The 20,845-nt window shown below is 32.6% G+C and overlaps 1 protein-coding gene and 1 long non-coding RNA gene across 2 annotated transcripts; one reads left to right on the top strand and one right to left on the bottom strand.

The window, feature by feature from the left end:
- The first annotated feature begins 1,821 nt into the window (after positions 1–1,821).
- LOC139527072 (uncharacterized) lies at positions 1,822–6,946 on the top strand. Its single transcript, XR_011665256.1, has 3 exons — positions 1,822–2,165; positions 5,143–5,235; positions 6,256–6,946. It is a non-coding gene; the product is annotated as an uncharacterized lncRNA (long non-coding RNA).
- Positions 6,947–14,710: 7,764 nt separating this feature from the next.
- LOC139527071 (uncharacterized) lies at positions 14,711–18,540 on the bottom strand. Its single transcript, XM_071322332.1, has 3 exons — positions 18,443–18,540; positions 17,206–17,377; positions 14,711–15,109 (listed from the first exon to the last, which is right to left on the bottom strand). The coding sequence occupies exons 1-3, from the start codon at positions 18,512–18,514 to the stop codon at positions 14,880–14,882; spliced, it is 474 nt and encodes a 157-aa protein (XP_071178433.1). The 5' UTR covers positions 18,515–18,540; the 3' UTR covers positions 14,711–14,879.
- Positions 18,541–20,845: the final 2,305 nt, after the last annotated feature.

Raw genomic sequence — 20,845 nt, 5'->3', positions numbered from 1 at the left:
AATTACTGTATAAGTTATCTAGTATGAAATATGTCCACTGGACCGACCGTGTAAGTGCTATATATATTATATCATGTATATAGCCAGTCAAAAAGATGTGGTATGATTGCCAATGAGACAACTATTCACAAAAGACCAAAATGACACAAACATTAACAACTATAGGTCACACAAGGTAGTTAAAAACTTCCATTTGGTGTTGTCCACTGAAAATAAGCTCATAAAAACACGAATCCCCGTTTACTCAATTCCACCTTTATTTGTTAATATTTCTTTATCTTTTTCTTTTGATTTTATCATATCTTTTTTGTGAAATATTTTGTGTGGTCGAACATGAAATTGCCTCCGATGCTACAAAGAAAATTTGTTTAATGTCATCTGTTGCAATATATGCTAAGTACTACACGTGGACAGGATGTTCCCCAGAAAATAAGTTATACACACCCCGATATAACCCCGAGGGTACACGCTACTGTCATATTACTGGGTCACCTGTAAGATGGTAATCAGCCATGCAACTAATTAGGTTACTGACCATGTCACTCAATTTAAAAAGTTTATCGTTAGACATCAAAATGATAAAGTCATTTTAATTAGAAATTTAAGAACTAAAGGATTTATCATTAAAATGAAGTGAAATAATTCAACCAAATCGTATATAGATTATATACATATTTTTTTTTATCTATGCCGGAAAGAATTGAAAAACTGTATTTATAATTTTTGATTTGTTTTATAGAAATCTGTGTAGGTCTCATGAAATGGAACTCACGCAACGCATGCCTAATTAAGATTTATAAATTTATTGAAAAATATAACAAAAATTTAGTTTTGATATTAAATTAAAGTTACCTTTCCGCGCTGTAATTTATTTGATATGACATGAATCAAGCAATTTTTGTTGAGGGATTTATGGGTTTGTCCATACAACGTATAAAAAAAAAGAAGTGTATGTTATTAGTATTTCACATGCCTTGTTTTCGTCTTGAAGCTCGATCATTATTCAGAGTGTTTCAGACAAGATGATGAAAATAACGTGCAAGATACTTTTTTCGATCATCGTGAAGAGACAATTTTAATTCCCATTCCTCGATGCACTCTACCCCTGTTGAATTGTATATTTATAATTCCTCGTGCTTTTAATTAGCCCCCCCCCCCCCTTTCGTGGTTACCGTTATGCCAACAAATACCGGGGCTTGATTTACATGTAAAATCATGGGCGGATCCAGCCATGATAAAGGGGGTTCCAACTACATGTCTCCATTAAATAAGGGTTGTCGTTGCCGCTGGTTTTCTGTTACCCCACCCTTTTCATATAATTTAGATTTCAAAAGTGTATACCTTATTCATATATTGTGTAGGTTAAAATGTTATCTTTTCCCATATTGTTTGCGTTTTGATTGGTGTGTAATGCAACAGTGCAATACCTAAGTGTCAAAAGAGAGTTTTTCCCGACCTATTCACATATTTTTAAGGTTCCTATATACAAGGTGATAGGACGTTCGGTTCCGTTGGAATAGGTTACCTTTTCACGCTATGCCTTAAAACTTTTCCTGATGCACAGGTAACCTATTCCAACGGAACGTCCTATCACCTTGTATATAGGAACTTGAGAGGATTCCCGAGATTATCATTTATGCAATGATTGCTCACAAAATGCTAGGGGAGGCCAACCCCGGATTCCATCCCCTTCGACCCGCCACAGAATACAGATATAATTGATAATTGTTATTTAAAAGTCATATACTATAGCCACTATAAGTACTAGAACCGAACACCTGTTTTCGGATATATATATATACATACACCACATTAGCTGATTTACCGTAAATAACTGCGAGAAAATGAATAATACACAAGTTGATAATTGTCTCTTCTCTGCTAATTTTAATGTGCATGCAATATTCACTCTGATTTACTTGTGAGACCACCGACACTAATAATAATTACCTACAAAATAATAGGTGCTCCTTTACTGGGAAGAACATTTCGGATCCGATCAATTTATTGGTTCCATTCCCCCATTCTACACTTCTCCTTAGAAAAAATGCCTTGCAATGCGTCATAATTATCTGGACTACTAACTTACTTCCATATAACTTCGAAAACAGACTATAATCTATTTCACTGGATGAGATTGGGCTCACGGATTTTTTAATGGATTGGTAATTTTTATTTATAGCACAAGTTCACAAAGCAAGATTAATCACATTTTTCACCCGGCCTACAAATCAAATGGTTGCCTCCTTACTGACTTACACCTACACAAGCTAAAAAACATATTCATGGGGGGTTGGGGGTTGGGGGGGGGGGGTTCAGATGGGGATGCTTGCCTCAGTCATGTTTCTGTGATTCCCTATATAATCAACAAAATTTTTCACACAAAAAAGGGGGCAGGGATTTCTCCTTAATAAGAAATCTCTATTTTCAGCATAAGCTCATATAAATTTGCCTTTTGAAGAACTGAAATAAATATGAGACGGCTAATGATTTTTCAGATGCTTTACATTAAAATACATCCATGTGACATTCACAATTATAGAGGGTGGTAAAGGGTTATTTTCGTGCAACGTGATCGCCGTTTTTTATTTCACGTTCAACATGTTTTTAATTTTTTATTTGACGTTCAGTCGTGAAAGACGGGTGCCTCGTTCAACGTGTTCTGCTTATTTAATTTTACGTGCATCGTGTTTTCAAAGTCTTATTTTGCGTGCTCGGTATTTTTCAAATAAAGTTCAAACATTTGGCTGGGATCGTCAAGAAATACTTTTTTTAAAAGCCGTAAACCAATTATATCATAAATGTGTATACTGATCGGGAATATCAATTAAAAGAAAGAGTTAATATATACAAGAAGACAGTGACTCAGTCACAAAAGGTTCAAATAAAAGTATTTATTTTTCGTGCAACGTTCATTACAGGAATTATTTCACGTTCAACGTGAAATTATGTCTTAATTCACGTTTTTTTTCGTGCAAGCACCCCCCCCCCCCCCTTTACCACCCTCATTATATATAGATCCAAATTTAAAGAGCTATTTTTTTCAATATTTAAATAATGTAGGATCAAATCTTGATACATGTATGTAGTTGAAATTGTTAGCTTTAAACATGTTAAACATTAAAAAATGAACACCCAAAGTTTAAACCACGTTTAAACACAAGAATGACCATGTAGTCTTAATGTATGCTATTGCTATGAAACTAGGTCATTGTAGGTAAACTGTCATCTATTCCCTTAAATCTTTGTTCCCAGTCACCCCAAGTTTGATTTAAATTAGTCAAGTATATCTACTCTATTAGGTCTCTAGTTTGGATAGTTAATAACTTGCAAATTACAAATGAATTAAAATCATACTCCTCCCAAATTTATTTCTTTAAATATTATGGATGAAATACATGTAGCAAGTAAGGGATGAAATTAAATTGGATGAAATGTGGCATTTTTTTTTTTGATAAAGTAGTATGTCGTCTGATGTTGTCAAACTTAATTATAGACCCTTAAGGGGCGGATCCAGTCATTTTAAAAAGGGGCGGGGGTGGGATTCTAACCCAGGACAAAAGGGGAAAAGGGGGGGGGGGGGGGGGGGGGGGTGGTCCAATTACATGTCCCTATTCAAATGCATTGATTATCCAAAAAAAGGGGGGTTCCAATCCCTTGAACCCCCCTCTGGATCTGTGCCTGCCCTTTACAAATAAAATTATCCTTATTTTGAGTTAAAGCTTATAGATTTTTCTATAATGCTTCTCAGGGGCGGATCCAGCCATTTTAAAAGGGGGGTCCCAACCAAGAGCAAAGAGGGGTTCCAACTATATCTCCCATTCAAATGCATTGCTCGGTAAAAGAAAAGGATTCCAACCCTCAAATCTATGGTCAGGTTGTTGTCTCTTTGACACATTCCCTTTTTCCATTCTCAATTTTATCATGTAGTCGTCGTTGTCCCAGGACATTTAGTTTTCGCTTAATAACTTTAGTACAAGTAATAGAAATCTATGAAATTCAAACACAAGGTTTGTGACCAGAGTTTTTGTTCAGAGTTTAGGAATTACATGAATTAGGGGCCAATAGGGGCCAATATTAAACTTTGTTTGATTTTATAGAAAATTGAATTATTGGAGTTCTTTGATATGCCAAATCTAACTGTGTATTTAGATTCCTAGTTTTTTGGTCCTGTTTAAATTGGTCTACCTTAAGGTCCAAAGGGTCCAAAATTAAACTTATTTTGATTTTAACAATATTTAAATTCTTGGTGTTCAGATTTATATGCTGAATCTGAATATTTACTTAGATTTTTTTATTATGGGCCCAAATTCAAGTTGATCCAAATCGGGGTCCAAAATTTTACTTAGTTTGATTTCAACAAAAATTGATTATATGGGGCTCTTTGATATGCTGAATCTAACCATTCATTAAGATTTTTGATATTTTGACCCATTATCAAATTGGTCCACATTGAGTTCTAAAAGGTCCAAAATTTAACTTTATTTGATTTCACCAAAAAATGAATTATTGGGGTTCTTTGATCATGTTGATCATGTTGATATGCTGCATCTAACCATGTATTGAGATTTTGAATATTGGACCATTTTAGAGGTTAATTGTCAATTTAAAATTTTTAAGTACTTGGACCGCATTCATTCTGTGTCAGAAACCTATGCTGCATCAACTATTGAATCACAATCCAAATTTAAAATTCAGAGTTGTATCGAGCTTGAATGTTGTGTCCATACTTGCCCCAACTGTTCTGGGTTCAACCTGTACGTTTGTATCAAGCTGAGCCATGCATAGCATTTTTATCTGATTTATATATTAATTTGAAATTTTGACAAGTGAGACACATACAGATTATACTGTTAACAATATTTCAGAGTTTAACGTAGTCAAGCGAAACAAATTTTAGAAGAATAGTTGAATCATGTCTTTGTTGTCAAATGAAAAATTAGTATGAACACAAAGAAAAAGTATGGGAATGTTTGTTTTTTAAACTATTGACCAGGGTGAAAGTCTTTGAAAGTCATGACTGGCAAAAAGTTTGTGAAATGAAATAGCACAAATATTCCATTCTTTTTAAATATAACTGAATATAAAGAAAAACACAAACTGATGTTTTATAATAGTTTTTACCCTTTTTATGTTTTATAGGACAAGAAATATAGAAAAATGATGAAAAATATAAACAGTTACAATAGAAATGAGCGCAAAACAAGATGAACAGAATACAACAAGGCCTAAATGGTAAGACCACTTCTATATACTGTAAATTCAGATTTTTCAGGGAAGGGACAACTTATTGTGATTACAAAAAAAATCTGCATAAAGATCTATATAGTTACATGATATATATATATATATGTTTCTGTTATCAAAATATGATTTCTTATTTTTGCGATACTCACCCAGTCACATTATTCGCATTACTAAAAAGTTTCGATAATTTCTGAATTACAGTAATAAAAGAAATTGCCTTTGAATGATGACTCATATAAAAATAAGAAAATGTGGTATGGTAAATGAGTGACTTATCCACCAGAGTTCAATGAAGCGGATGCAAGAAATTAAAGGCCAATCATGGGCCTGCCTTCAATAATGAGAAAACACTTCCTTTATAGGTCATCCATTAAAGATCTCAACATATAAAGATTTAAACAATCCATTTAGTTCAACATGTTCAAAGTCAATAACAATTAATAAAAAAAAATCATGCCTAATATAAAATATTGTTTGTTTCTCCAATCCTGAGCGACCCTGCAAAAATGGCCCTACTCATAAAATTTTATTGTCAAAACTAAGCCAAATATTATTTTATTCATTTCTGATTTTCGGGCTTGCCGGATCATCCGATAATATTCAGGCTTTTGGGAAAAATAAAATTATTTACCTACCTACCTACCCACACCTGGCTTGTCAGAATAGGGATTAGGGAAACAAACAATATATTAATTTAGGCCTCATGTCTGTGAGCACTCAACCTGACCATAATATAGGACAGTGGTTCAAATATTAACACAACATATGAACATTCTATAACAACTATTGCAAGTGGCTCAACTTTAAATATCACTGCAAGGCACTAAACAACGAATATTAAATCTTGGACACAAAGCACTGAAATAAGAGAACTCATAAGCATGACAAGTAAGAATATCAAATGAAAGTTTCTCAAAATGTTCATTAAAACATGATAAAATAAGCTTATTTATATTGCTGTTTTTTACTCCATTTATAACATATTTTTTTTATTTTGTGTATTTATAGGTCAGATATCTTGGTTTTTATGATCATCAACAGGTCCTGCAGGTCTATACTGAAGAGGAAACTTAATTGTTAATACTTTTCTACATAATGTGCTAATTGGATTATTAATGTGAAATGAACTCAACTGTGTGTTTTTCTGGAAAAAGAAATAGAAAAAATCCTACAAAATTGCTATAAACAAAATGGTGTACTATCAAAGAACACAATTGTGTAAAATGTAACAACCTACATTCATATTAACTGATGGATTATGGAGAAATTAAGAAAAAAAATAGTATCTTTGTCATGTTTGTTGTCGAAATAAACACCTGCTTTATCAATTCATGTACATGGCACCATCATATCAAATATACAAAGAAGATGTTTGAAGAACATACGTTGCCAAAATTTATTCAACCAATTGAAGGAAGATGTCTTGTGGATTGAATTATTTATGCACTGAACTGTTATGTAAGGGGTCGAATACACAGCAGCTGAAACAGAAGACAAGTTAATTTGACATGAAAAGTGTTTATTTTATTTAATATGCAAATATGAGCACAATATTAATAACATCACAAATGGTATGATATTCATAGCATTTTGCTTATTATTGTATTGTCTTAAACATGCTAAACAGTCAGCCTTTTGTTTTTGTATGTTTAATACTCACCATGAAAATTTGTATTACAGTATTAAAGTTTTAATTATCTTTTGTATCAATAATTCAGTCTAGGAGAAAATATATTAATACTGTTTGTACTGTTATGAAATTTCCATAGAGGAAAAACATTTCCTTAAGGGAAATTTGATGTTCAGAAATTTCCCTAGAGGAAATTTGAAGATCAATGATTTCCTTAGAGGAAATTTGTTGTCTTGAATTTTCCTCCAAGGAAAAGTGTTTGTCAAAAATTTCCTCACAGGAAAAAGTATTTCCTCCAAGGAAAATTTGAAGCTACAAATTTCCTCACAGGAAAAAGTATTTCCTCCAAGGAAAATTTGAAGCTGCAAATTTCCTCAAAGGAAAAAGAATTTCCTCTAAGGAAATAGAATTTCCTCAAAGGAAATAGAATTTCCTCAAAGGAAATAATTATGCAGCAAATTCCTTAAGGGAAATCTTTTTCCCTTGAGGAAAAAACAATTTCCCTTGAGGAAAAATCTTTTTCCTTCAGGGAAATTTGATTTCCCTTGAGGAAAAGTACTTTTCCTCTGAGGAAATTGTTGAAAAAAGGGGCATAACGTTTTCAACAGTGGTGCTAGATCCAAAAAATTTTAGGACAAATATCAGGGAACCAATACCAACCAAGTTATCAACTTTCTTTTGACTTAACTCCAAAAATTAAGGTGACAACTTTTGCACTCAGCGGAATTGCAAACTTGTCCCGGAGACTGTTCTGGCCTTGATAAAATAAATATAACGATTTTCGCGTTTGCAAAATTAATATTATAAAAGATAGAACAAATCAAGAATAAAGAAAAAACCACACACACACACACACACACTCATCTCTCTCTCTCTCTCGCTCTCTTCCTCTCATATAAATATACAAATATATAAGTTAATAAAACTCTTCTTTAAAATCAGCGTAAAATTTATTTTAACATTCCTCTTCTCCAATAAGCACCTTGACAGCAGCGATACCAATCAAGAAATGCCAAAAGTATTTGTAGGACTCCCTAAATAACTGCTGGCGACTCTGTTTTGTAGATAAACTTTTTGTGACACATTTTACAAATAATGAGAAAGGAATTGCTATTTCTGGTTTTCCTTCCTTATCATTGCTTTCTGAAAATAAAAAGATTATAACTTAGTCTCGTGGACATCATCAATCATATGTACAAAATGTATGTACAAAATGTATGTATAATGATTCTTTTTTTGACTTGTAAAGACAGTTTAAAATTTTGATAAAGCTCTGGGTCCGTATGCATAAAACCATTTAAGAAATCCAATCGTAGTACTTATGTATCGTTCGACATGCAGGCAAATACATGTATGTCCGTTCGGAATACATCTTAACGGTAGCTTTATGCATACGGGCACAGATATTTTTATTAACTACAATATTATACGGTTTTGCTTCCTATATACCTAAACGATGTGTGTTGCACGTGGGGCAGATACTGCTGACCCTTCCAGAGCACCAAATATCGCTCCCGATTTTTGCTGGGGTTCGTGTCACTGTGTATAGTTTCTTTGTTGTGTGTTTTGTATATATACTGTTGTTTGTATTTTTGTCGTTTTTTTTTTCTTCAAACATGACACTATTTTGTGTTTGCATATACTGTAACTATATAACTTTTTTTTTCCGTTTCTTATATATTCTTTGACACTTTGCATACATTTTAAACAGTACCGAAACCCTCTAGATCATTAGAATCAAATTAGGTATGAGACATGAAATATCGGCAACTGGATATAATTTAACAACATCAACCAATGTTTAATTACCTTGTCGTTGTTGTTGTTCCTGTTGTTCTTCATCTTTCTTCTGTTGTTGACGTTTGTTGTTTTTATGTGTTTATAAAAAAAAAGAAGATGTGGTATTATTGCCAATGAGATATCTCTCCGAAAAATACCAAATGACACAGAAATTAACAACTATAGGTCACCGTACGGCCTTCAACAATGATCAAAGCCCATACCGCGTAGTCAGCTATAAAAGACTCCGAAATGACAATGTAAAACAATTCAAATGAGAAAACTAACGGCCTAATTTATGTATAAAAAAATGAACGGAATACAAATATGTAACAAATCAACAAACGAAAACCATTGAAATACAGGCTCCTGACTTGGGACAGGCACATACCTAACGTTGGACAGTGGAGTGTCAGTACAACATAAGAACGATCTATAAAAATCAGTTGATATTGTTTTATTTGTTGGTTTCATGGGTTTACCTCAGTAACTTAATTTCCGAACCCCATATTTGAACTTCATGTAACATTGTAATATTCATCTTGTAATTTTTCATTAATAAATACTGTTTAAACTAACTTAATGTCTACATTAGAAATAGTAGAACTTTCATTTTTGTGATTTTCTTTTCTCTGGAAGACCGAATTATTATGGTTAGTGAAACGTTAGTGAAACGTTAGTGAAACGTTAGTGAAACGTTAGTGAAACGTGCAAACTAATTATATACTACGCGATCTATAGCAATCATTTATTATAATTGATAAGAACAAAAAGAGATGTGGTAAACTGGTTAACCTTTTGTTCGTCTGCATTTCCTTTATAATTACACTCTGTCGTATTAAACTCAGTAACAAGCTGTCGATTAACTAAATAAATTATTTACACCTTATATATATATATATACATTATAAGAATCCTAATTTTGATTGGTTGATACCCATTGTATTGTTCGCATGTTCTAATATTTTTTCCTCATTACCAACGAATTTGCCTGTTTTTCACCATTGCCGGTGAATTTGTCTCAAATACGATGGTATTTGCCATGTTGGATATTCCTTTTTACTCTGGCGAGCGTCTTCCCGCCAAAATTATTCGGAACCTTTCTAACTTTATCATGTTAAAAAACGACAACCTGGTTGATTGAGTTAAATCGAAAACTTTTACAACAAAAATGTCAGATAAAGTGTAAAATAAGAAGTATATATAAACGAACGATTTAATGATGGAATAACAATGATTTTACACATAGATACCATGACTTTTCAACAAGACTGCACTAACGCGTGTATAAGTACATGTATAATTCCCGCGGTACTACGATTTCCTTCTCTGTGCAGACAGTTTCAATCAAAATCTTTTTGGTGTAATTAAACAGATATATCATGTTATGGAAGGGTATTTGAGAAAAATTCCAGTCTTGGGAAATTTCACAGCCCCTGGACAGATATGTTTTCCCTCGATAATATGATATATCCGTGTTCAAAATAGCCGAACTGAAACACACGTCCGACAATACTTAGCCATTGTTATGCCTACATTGTAAAAGGTATAAACGAAATTGCTTTGAGGCCGTTATGCCGTTATTTTTTTCGTTTGAAATGTTTTTCACTTGTTATTTCGGGGCCTTTTATAGCTGACTATGCGATATGAGCTTTGCTCATTGTTGAAGGACGTACGGTGACTAATAGTAATTAATTTCTGTGTCAATTGGTCTCTTGTTGAGAATTGTCTCATTAGCAATCATACATGTATCACATATTCTTTTTTTATATTTCAATCGATATTTTTTTTAAATATAAAATCATTTCGAAATGATATTTCTTTTTTTCCAGCAAATACCTTACTGCAGATAAACTAGGACTATTATACTAGTACTAGTATAATAGTCCCAGAGATAAACAACAACAATACATTTATTCTAAACTATTTCAGAAACAAACGTATAAGTCTACATTAATTCAAAAATAATTGAAAGCTTAGCTTAAAACAAATTGGTGGTACATGTATTTCACCTTTCCAAACACGAATGCTCGGATATGTTGTACGACATTTTTTCCGTAAGTCTGTCTTGTCTCTTTCACCATTTCAGTATCTATACTTCTTCTGCAAATAGAACATTGACAAATTCTTTTTCATAAAACTTTATCAGGTTGACGTACGCGATGATTTTCAAACAGTTGTCTTTGAGCGTTCCTGATGAAGTTAATTAAATCCAGAAATCGCTATATATAAATGGGCGCTTGAACTTTAAAACGTTGTTTTTTTTTGTTTTTTTTTTACAGCACTTGTATGGTCGATAACTCTGCTAGTAGACTACCAGTCACCGTGGATATCACAAGGGGCGGATCAAGCAATTTTTAAAGGGGATTCCCAAACCATGATAAAGTATGGAGGGTTCTTAAAATATATGCCCCCGTTTACATGCATTGATCGTAAAAAAGGGGAGGTTCTAACCCCGGACCCCCTCTGAATCCGCCACTGTATCATCAACCCATAAGTCAATACGTCGGTACTGAAATGATTTATAACAATCCTTTCTAAAATTGTCCGTTTATAAATTTTGAATTATAAGTAAGGTTTATTAGCTCCTTCTGACCTTAGACCGAATTTCTTATTTTATTTGCTCTTTTTGGTAATTAATAAAAAAAGATATTTGATTGCTTAAGTCAAAATAGATATTTTTTTTTATTATAGATTAAAGAATACAGAAATATAGCACCCCATATTCAGACACTCCTACAAAAATAACTTTCCCATTACAACAAAAAACCACTTCATTGGTATCTTTTGAAGCTCTTCTTAGATAGATGTAGTTGAAAGATCAGCAGATTTTTCAAAAATTGGAAGATAGATATACTCACAATCAACAGACTTGCAGCTAGAAAGCAAATACAACCAAGGTAAATCAATCTTTTCTTGCACTGAACGTTGTACGAATGCTTTTCAAAATCTCGTATAAAATACAACGCTACTATAGTGTACATAAAAAAGGACAACTTTGGATGCGTTTTGCAGTGTTGTGATCTAATGAAACTATCGAGTAAAATCCTGACTTGACACAATAGAAACGAGAAAACCATAGGACAGATTTAAAAGTAAATAAGATAACAACAAATAGCATCGTCACTTGCCACTGGATTTATCACACTAATTCATCATCATTATATACCTGTTATACTTGCCACTGAACGTATTACTTTAATTCATCACAATGATAAACATGTGATACTTGCCACTGGATGTATAACACTAATTAATTATCATGATATTCATGTTGAACTTGTCACTGAACATATAACACTTATTCATTATCATGATAGACATGTGATACTTGCCACTGGACACATAACACTTTTTCATCATCATGAAAGACATGTGATACTTACCACTGAACATATAACACTTATTCATAATCATGATAGACATGTTATACTTGCCACTGAACCTATAACACTTATTCATCATCATGAAAGACATGTGATACTTGCCACTGGACATATAACACTAATAAATCATCATGATAGACATGTGATACTTACCACTGGACATATAACACTTATTCATCATCATGATAGACCTGTGATACTTGCCACTGGACACATAACACTTATTCACCATCATGATAGACATGTGATACTTGCCACTGAACACATAGCACTTATTCATCATCATGATAGACATGTAATACCTGCCACTGGACTTATAAGACGTATTCATCAGCATGATAGACATATGATACTTGCCACTGGACACATAACACTTATTCATCATTATGAAAGACATGTGATACTTGCCACTGGACACATTACACATATTCATCATCATGATAGACCTGTGATACTTGCTACTGGACATATAAAACTTATTTATCATCATGATAGACCTGTGATACTTGCCACTGGACACATAACACTTATTTATAATCATGAAATACATATGATACTTGCCACTGGACACATAACACTCATTCATCATCATGATATACATGTGATACTTGCCACTGGACACATTACACTTATTTATCATCATGAAAAACATGTGATACTTACCACTGGACACATAACACTTATTCATCATCATGATAGACATGTGATACTTGCCACTGGACACATAACACTTATTCATCATCATAAAAGACATGTGATACTTACCACTGGACACATTTCACTTATTTATCATCATGATAGACATGTGATACTTACCACTGGACTTATAACACTTATTCATCATCATGATATACCTGTGATACTTGCCACTGGAATACAACATCCTCAGTCCATTCACCCAAATATCCTAATATCAGTAAACATTTAGTTATGATACAAGAGCACCTTTTACTTGAATTCTGAATGAGTACAGATACATGTATCTGGATATGTACAATATAAAAAAATCAAGATTAAGAAACAATGACTGTTAAAATAAAAAGAAAAGTGAAAATAAACAATGACTTCGTATCAGAGAAGAGAAATTGAAATTAAAGTGTGATTACGGTATTAAAATGGGAGAAGTTAATTTTGTAATGTCACTCGAACGTGATGGTATGTTCTAAATTGGTAAGATACAGTACTTGATCATGTTTTATGAACATTAAAACCCTCGGCTTCGCTTCGGGCTTCAAATATTTCTGAAATATGATCAAGTATTATCTAACCTTCATATAACAATGGCACAAAAAAAAATAAAACTTTATGGACTTTTTTGGCATTTACATGTAGGTCCTCCGTTACCCAATTAATGGTAATTTTGGCAGGTGATGAAGAACAGTATAGGTAAAATAGTTATAAACAATATGTTCCGCAATGACCATTAGAGGGGTTACGGAGGACCTTAATGCCGTAATACGCGTGAAAATTAAGAAAAAAGTCAATTTTGAATTATAGACTGCAGATTTTGAATAACGGAATGGACTATTGACCCTTCATCCCCTAATTTCAGATAAACCTTAATATAGCTCATTCGAAAGCTTATAAATAAAGAAAAAAATGTTTGTAGTCAATATGTTAGATGCAACGCCTATTAGAGGAGTAACGAAGGACCTAAACATCGAAATACGCGTGAACATTAAAAAATAGCTTATTTTGAATACTGGAATGGACTGCTACGACCCGTCAGCCCTTATGTTAGGAACATTTTATACACCATTTGAAAGACTATAGAGACCGCAATTTTTTTCTTCTATTTATAGGCTTTCGAATTAGGTATAAGATATATCTGGGTGAAGGGTGTATAAAATTTTCCTTACATAAGGGCTAGTAGTACTATTCTTCATTTTAACCTCTAGGTGAGTTTTGGATTTTGTGTTGTTGTTTTGCTGTCTCATATTCACTCGGATTTTTTGTCGATTGGCAGCTATACCAATGCAAAAAAGGGGGATAAATCCTTTGAATAACAAGATGTAAAAAATACGACTCGTGGTCGCATTTGGTCAGTTTAAGGGGGCACTACATGTGAAACCTCGTATACTGAGAGTGTAACACAATTTTCTCTCCAATGAACCATTACAATCCCGATTTGAAGGAACAATATGTGAACTATTTTAAAGTAAAATATTTCCTGTTATCTAACAGACCCTTCTGTGTGTGCCTATATTAAACATAATGACAAATTCCTTCGCATGTATATTAACAGCTCTTTTTACAAATTCATACGAATTGGGTGTAGAATGAACAACTATTTAAATAAGAAGTTGTTGTATGTGTACAATAGAGACAAATCTCCACCCAAGTCACAATGTATAAAAAGTTAACACTTATAGGTCAAAGTACGGTCTTCAACGCCGGCCCTTGGTTCACCCTCAACAGCAAGCTAGTAAGGGCCATAAACTAACTAGTTTTAACCAATTTAAACAGGAAAACCAACGGTCTAATCTTTAAACAAAATATCCCAAGAAACGAAAAACTCCTATGAACCACACAAACAAACACTGAACAATAGGCAACAGACTGAGGAGGTGCATACAAATACAGCTGGTTTGAACGTTTTCACGGGCGCCAACCTGCACCCTAACCTGAGACAGTATAATGTTACATTACAACAAATACAGACACACTATAAAATATAAACTAATATATTTGTGATAAGTTTGTGACATATATTATTCAATTCAAAGAAGGAAAAAAAGAAATTATTCTCGCTCTCACACATACAAACACACAAATACACACAGACAGTCATCCTTCTCTCTCTCGCTTTCTCCCTCACATATGAATATATAAATAAGTTAATAAAATTCTTCATCATCAAAATCAGCGTAGAATTCATTGTAGTATTCCTCTTCTGCCATACGCGCCTTGGCAGCAGCGTCACCAAACAAGAAATGCCAAAAGTATGTGTAAGACTGCCTAAATAGCTGCTGGCGACTCTGTTTTGTAGACAAACTATTTTTGGCACATTTTACAAATAGTGAGAACGGAATTGTTCCTTCCTTTTTTCCTTCTTTCTCATTGCTTTCTGAAAAAATGGTTTATAACATTGAAACGTGGACAAAATCAATAATAATTATGTATTTCTGTATGAATTGTAGAGACGTAGGAAAACTTTAAATTTAACTCTGAGATTTATATTCATCATAAAACAGTTATTATTTGCTTCCTATGATTCAAACGACTTGTGTCACGTGTGTAGCAGATTCTGCTTACCCTGCCAGAGCACCATAGATCACCCCGATTGTAAGTGGGGTTAATTATGCTCATTCTTGGGTTTTCTATGTTGTATTTTGTTGTTTGTCTATTAGTCCTCTATTTTTATTTTGTCATGCCATTATTAGTTCTTTTCGACTAATGAGTTTGATTATTCTTTTACTATCCTTCGTTTCTCGTTTGTCTTAGTAATGCCAATTGATGGTTTTCTTTATAAAATACAAATTTCTTAATAAGTTTATTTGTGCTTTTTGTTTTTGTTTTGTTAAATTAAATTTTGTAACAAGAGTAAATAAAGTACAAGCGTTCCACGACAAAGATGTTCGAAGTACGGTTTTATTAATTATTGTCATCAAGTATCGATTTTGTTATGAGTTGCTGTCATATATTTAAAAAAAATGAATTTTCAAACTATTTCTTTAAAAATAAAATAACAAAAATACCGAGCAAAATTCCAGACGGAAATAGGCAAAATCAACAGCTTCGACACTGTTTATACTGAACCAATTATTGCCTAAAACACGATAATATTTTGTATTTGCATACATCGAAACAAATATACTTTAATTAAAAACCAATTGTTCAGAGAACAATTGAAGGTCTTTCCATCAAAACAATGTATTTTGATATGGAAAGTTATGAAACTAAGTTTAAAATGTCATTTCAATCGTCAAATGATAGCTCCTAGTAAGCTGATTCCAAAAATATATTGTTTCCATACATTTTTTTTTTAAATAAGGGAGATAATTTGTTACTTCCGGTTTGAAAAATGTTACTTCCGATTATATTTGAATATTGACTTGACACTGATTCCAAAAATATCTGGTTCTACATACTTTTATATTAATAAAGTACAAAAAATAGCTACTTCCGGTTTACAAAAAGTCACTTCCGGTTGTTTTCTTCAAGGTTAAATGGTTTGATACCTTTTTCTAAAAGTTGTATATCTTTATCATGTATACATATAGAATAAAAGCAAAGGTCAAAATCTAGAACGTCAAATTAAGCTATGACCTTGAGATCAATTTCAAGGTCATAAACCAAGGACCTCAAATCAAAAGACCATAGGCCTTAATTATATTTAGTTAATGAGTTATATCACCAAACGCGTATTTTTAAATACAAGAGGGGAGAAAACTCCCTTTTACATTCAACGTACGCTTGCAATCAAAATTTACATCTTACGACATGTCGCAACTAACAATTTAGTAAAAATAATTTGTTGATATCTTATACAGTCTTTGGATATAAGTGAAAATAAGCCAAATTCAAATATTAGAATATGACCTTGACCTTTGACCTTGACATAATTTTCATTTTTTGGGACCAAGGACCTCAAATCAAAAGATCCTAGGTCTCTATCACTTATGGTTTATAAGATAGAAATTCATATCACTTATATCAGATGCATAAGGGGAAATAACTCTCATATGGAGCGGTCATATTGCTTCGGTCAAAATAGGACAAATCATGCGAAGGATATAACGAGCAATTTTGTAAAATAAATTTGTCATAATCTTTAACGGTTGCGAAGGAGATGCGATAACAAGGAAAACAGTGTTTGGGGAGATAACTCCTACAAAGAAAAGTATTCGTTTACGCAGGGTAAATTTCAAAAGCGCATAAACTGTTCGATATCATATACAAAATATCTAAGCGACATATTGCGAAACAAATGTTTATCGCAAGAACAAAATTAGGCGGAAGAAAAAAAAAAAAATAATCAGAAGAAAAACAATAGGTCTTTCCACAGAAAAGTGGAAAGACCTAATTAGTTGCCTAATCTTGAATATTCTATGACATTTGTTCATACCTTTTATACAGTGCCACAAACGTTTACACAGCTTATATTAGTAAAAATATCGGCCACGGGACATAAGTCAAGAACATAAATTAATGCTAAATTACCTTGCTGTTGATGTTCTTCTTCGTCTTTCTTCTGTTGTTCTTCGGCTTTCTTCTGTTGATGAACTTCCTTCTGATTTGGATTTGTAGACTTTGTTTTAGTGTTGGTTAATCTCAACAGTTTAATGTTTCCACAATAAATGAAAGGATTATTAGTACTGTGTGTTTCTTTTTTCTGAAAGAACAAATTATGATGCATGGTTAGCGAATAATGTAACGAGCAAATTAATTCAAATTCTTAAAATTTTTAACAGAGCTGAAGAAAATATTAAAGGTGCAAATGTGAAAATGCGATGCATATTTGATAATTACACGTATATCATCGCTTTACAGAGGTGATTTTCCGCTTTTCTTTTGTCCGTTCGTCCGTTTCACTCGAAAATATAGGTCGCAGCTTATTTTTTTTTTATATAAGGCACTAAGCATTGTCTAGTTGTACCATACCGTTTAGTTACGCCCATATTCTACAGTTTGTTGTTAATGGAAAAATATATATATATATATATTATCGACAAACTCAATATTTTCTAGTCTGACTATGTGCAATAAACTTCTGTACTGTAAACTTATATTTACTTAACTCGACTCTTAAAATTCATTGAGGAAAATGGACTCGCTTACTTGTAACATTTATGTTTTTTTTAATATGTCATTCAACTTTTTGGCATATTTTCCTTTAATCTTTCTCCCTATGTATTTTTTTTTTAAAAGAAGGGGTTTCATCCCGAATTCCCGGGAAAATAAACGCTGAATACCGAACTTCCAAAATAAAGCATTCTTTCCCGAAAAAAGAATCATGACTTCCCGTATCCCGATAAGAACAAATCCCGCATTCCGCAAAATAAAGGCCCAGTCCAGACGTCCCGATAAAGTCAGTCCACAACTTTTAACAGCTGAAGGCCCCAGAATTAATCTGAATATGCCGTGAATTGTCTATCTTACTCGAAGAAAAGTCGTTTTCTGCAAATGTGTTTATACAGATAATCTTGAACACAATATTATACTCATGCAAGGAAATGTAGCATTTTGTTTTAAATTAGCATATATTGTTGTTTATTTTAACGTTCCAAACACGAATAAATGGATGCATCGTTAAACTCCGTGTCCGAAATTCTGTCTTTTCATTCTGTCAATTGCGATATTAATTTATGAAATACCAGAAGGGGACAAGATTAATCCAAGAGAAACGTATAGTGTACAGGTGGGTTTAAATTAAAAGTCTATATTGTGCATATTGTACCTTTCCAAACACGAATGATCGGATACGCCGTACAACTTCATGTCCGAAAGTCTGTCTTTTCTCTCCGTCCATTTCTATATCTATATTTCTGCAAAAAAAGAAAAATGAATCCTCAAGTATACTATATAAACTTTATTATTTGAATAGTATTTGATTATCATTGCGTAGATTGTCAACTATTCGTCTAGAATGAAGAATAAAAAAACCGCTCCTTTATACTCATGGTACAAGTAGTATTATATTTCTCATGCAATTTCACTCCTATTAGTTTAACGGCCTTGACTAACCTATAACAACCAATTTCATTGAGTGTGAAGGTAAAGGTAGAATCCCTAGTTAGATGAACCGTGAAGTCATTATTAGGTCAGGTATACTACCCTCCTTTTGAAATAGCCTAGTCCTACAGACAGATAGATTGGTTATCGGTCGGACCAGTCTACTTTTAAGGAAGAGTAGTTTACCTGACCTAATAATGACTTCACGGTTCAGCTAGCAAGCGAACTAACCATACAATGTAAATTTGCCTACACTCTCAATGGAATCGGCTGTAAAAGGGTTTCGCACGATCGGTATCTTGATTTATTCCAACGTCAATGTTACTATTTTTTTTATTTCGTCTATATTTTTACTTGTATCGTATACAATAGACGTAATGCGACATCTCAGGAATAAAAGGAATAACTTTCAATAAATAGGGGAGGGGTATTTACACATATTTTTGTTTTACCAATTTAATACAAACAAAGCAAATAACGAGATGTAAGCACGAAAACGCGTAAATCAAAAATTGCAAACACAATGCACGATAATAAACCTTTACCGCCTGTTTAAGAAACAGGGACATTTAAAAAAAAACCTGTAAACGTTCAAAACTCTTCTTGTACTAATAGAAAATATATGAAAATGTTAATTTACAAAGAATGGTCATATTTATTAACTTTATACTTACATTACATTTACCATTAAGCTCGAAGGAACACAAAACCAGGACAGATTTAATCTTCACTATAAAACCGCGACTGTACGTTGTGTAAATGCTTGTCCTCTACTCAAATAACTATGGCGTTACTATAGTAAACACAGTGACGTCATGTGATAATGGACGTCTTTAAGATACGTTGTGCCATACTAACTCTTTTGAATAACGTTCAGTGACAAATATTTCATGTATTTTTAGGACAATAACAACTATAAACAATCGTCCAATAAATATTTTTCTGAGAATGGATCGATAATGACTATTTTACTGCAATTTGAAAAGGACAACATATGAGACAGAGTCAGATTTTTTAGAATAGGAACAAACCAGATTTTACAGCTTGTCAGATTTTCGAAATACCCTGGTTTTATCCATTTGAATGCCTTTAAAAAAAATTGCCCATGGACCCCCATTTTTCTTTTTATAAATCTTTTACATGTATAATTTTAAGCCATTTGTAAAAGTCTTATAAAATCTTATTTATATTTTAATAGTATTTGAGAGCTTTAACTGGTCAATGATAAAGCTATGAAAAATCAAGAGAGAACATTTTCCCGCCAAAATTCCAATGGATTATATCTCGAAAACAAGCACATTGACCCTTATATTTTGTTTGGCTTTTTTGATTCCTCAATCACAATGTAATCGAGGCAAAAATATGTATTGCAAACAGGTTTCCACTTTAAAATAACCGTTTGAACAATTATAATAAAAATATATCGAATTCAATAATTTTAAGTCCGTTTTTGCTACTGGTGGGAACCTACATTTATATTTTATAGAACACATCATTAGACTTAACCATTGAGTAGATTAACATCAAATAAATCATCATTACAAGATTATTATGAAAATGTTAATACGATCATCTTTGAAACTTATTTTAAATAGTGATAAAAAATCAACGTCTATTCCAAATTGGAAGAATACAAGAACAATGCTGATTTTTTTTAAATAATTTTTAATGGAAACAACCTATTTGTTTTAACTTGACAACTTTTTTTTCTAAAGAAATTTGGACTCAATCAATTTATTCACCGACCATACCCCAACAAAAGAGGAACGAACGGTGTTTATAGGAAGTATTGTCGGTTAACGATTTTTGAACAGGTTTAGCATTTTGACTATCATCTTTTAAACTAAATTGAATATAGGGTGCAATCAAGTTTTTTACGTGACGTCATTCTGTAACAGGGCATGTAATAGTGGACCCATCATGCAGAAGTCAGATATTCATAGTTATATATAGATATCTATACATCAATGGAAAGATAATTCTATGAACTTTCTGAATAAATAAAAAAAAATCCAACATCTCTTGTTTAAACATGCAAATTGGTACAAGTTATCAGCTGGAAATTAGGCATTTTCCCCCTAAAAAACCTTAAAAACAGACCACCTTTGGACACACGGATAAGTAACCT

Source organism: Mytilus edulis, chromosome 6 (assembly GCF_963676685.1).
Source record: "Mytilus edulis chromosome 6, xbMytEdul2.2, whole genome shotgun sequence".
NCBI classification, from domain to species: Eukaryota; Metazoa; Mollusca; class Bivalvia; order Mytilida; family Mytilidae; genus Mytilus; species Mytilus edulis.
The sequence above is the reverse complement of the archived record's forward strand: the minus strand, read 5'-3'. Positions and strand labels throughout refer to the sequence as shown.

Coding starts and splice junctions, on each gene's coding strand:
- LOC139527071 (XM_071322332.1), bottom strand. CDS start 18,514: ATGGACGGAGAGAAAAGACAGACTTTCGGACATGAAGTTGTACGGCGT. Junction 17,378..18,442: donor GATCATTCGTGTTTGGAAAG/GTACAATATGCA, acceptor TTGTTCTTTCAG/AAAAAAGAAACACACAGTAC. Junction 15,110..17,205: donor AGAAGAACATCAACAGCAAG/GTAATTTAGCAT, acceptor CCATTTTTTCAG/AAAGCAATGAGAAAGAAGGA.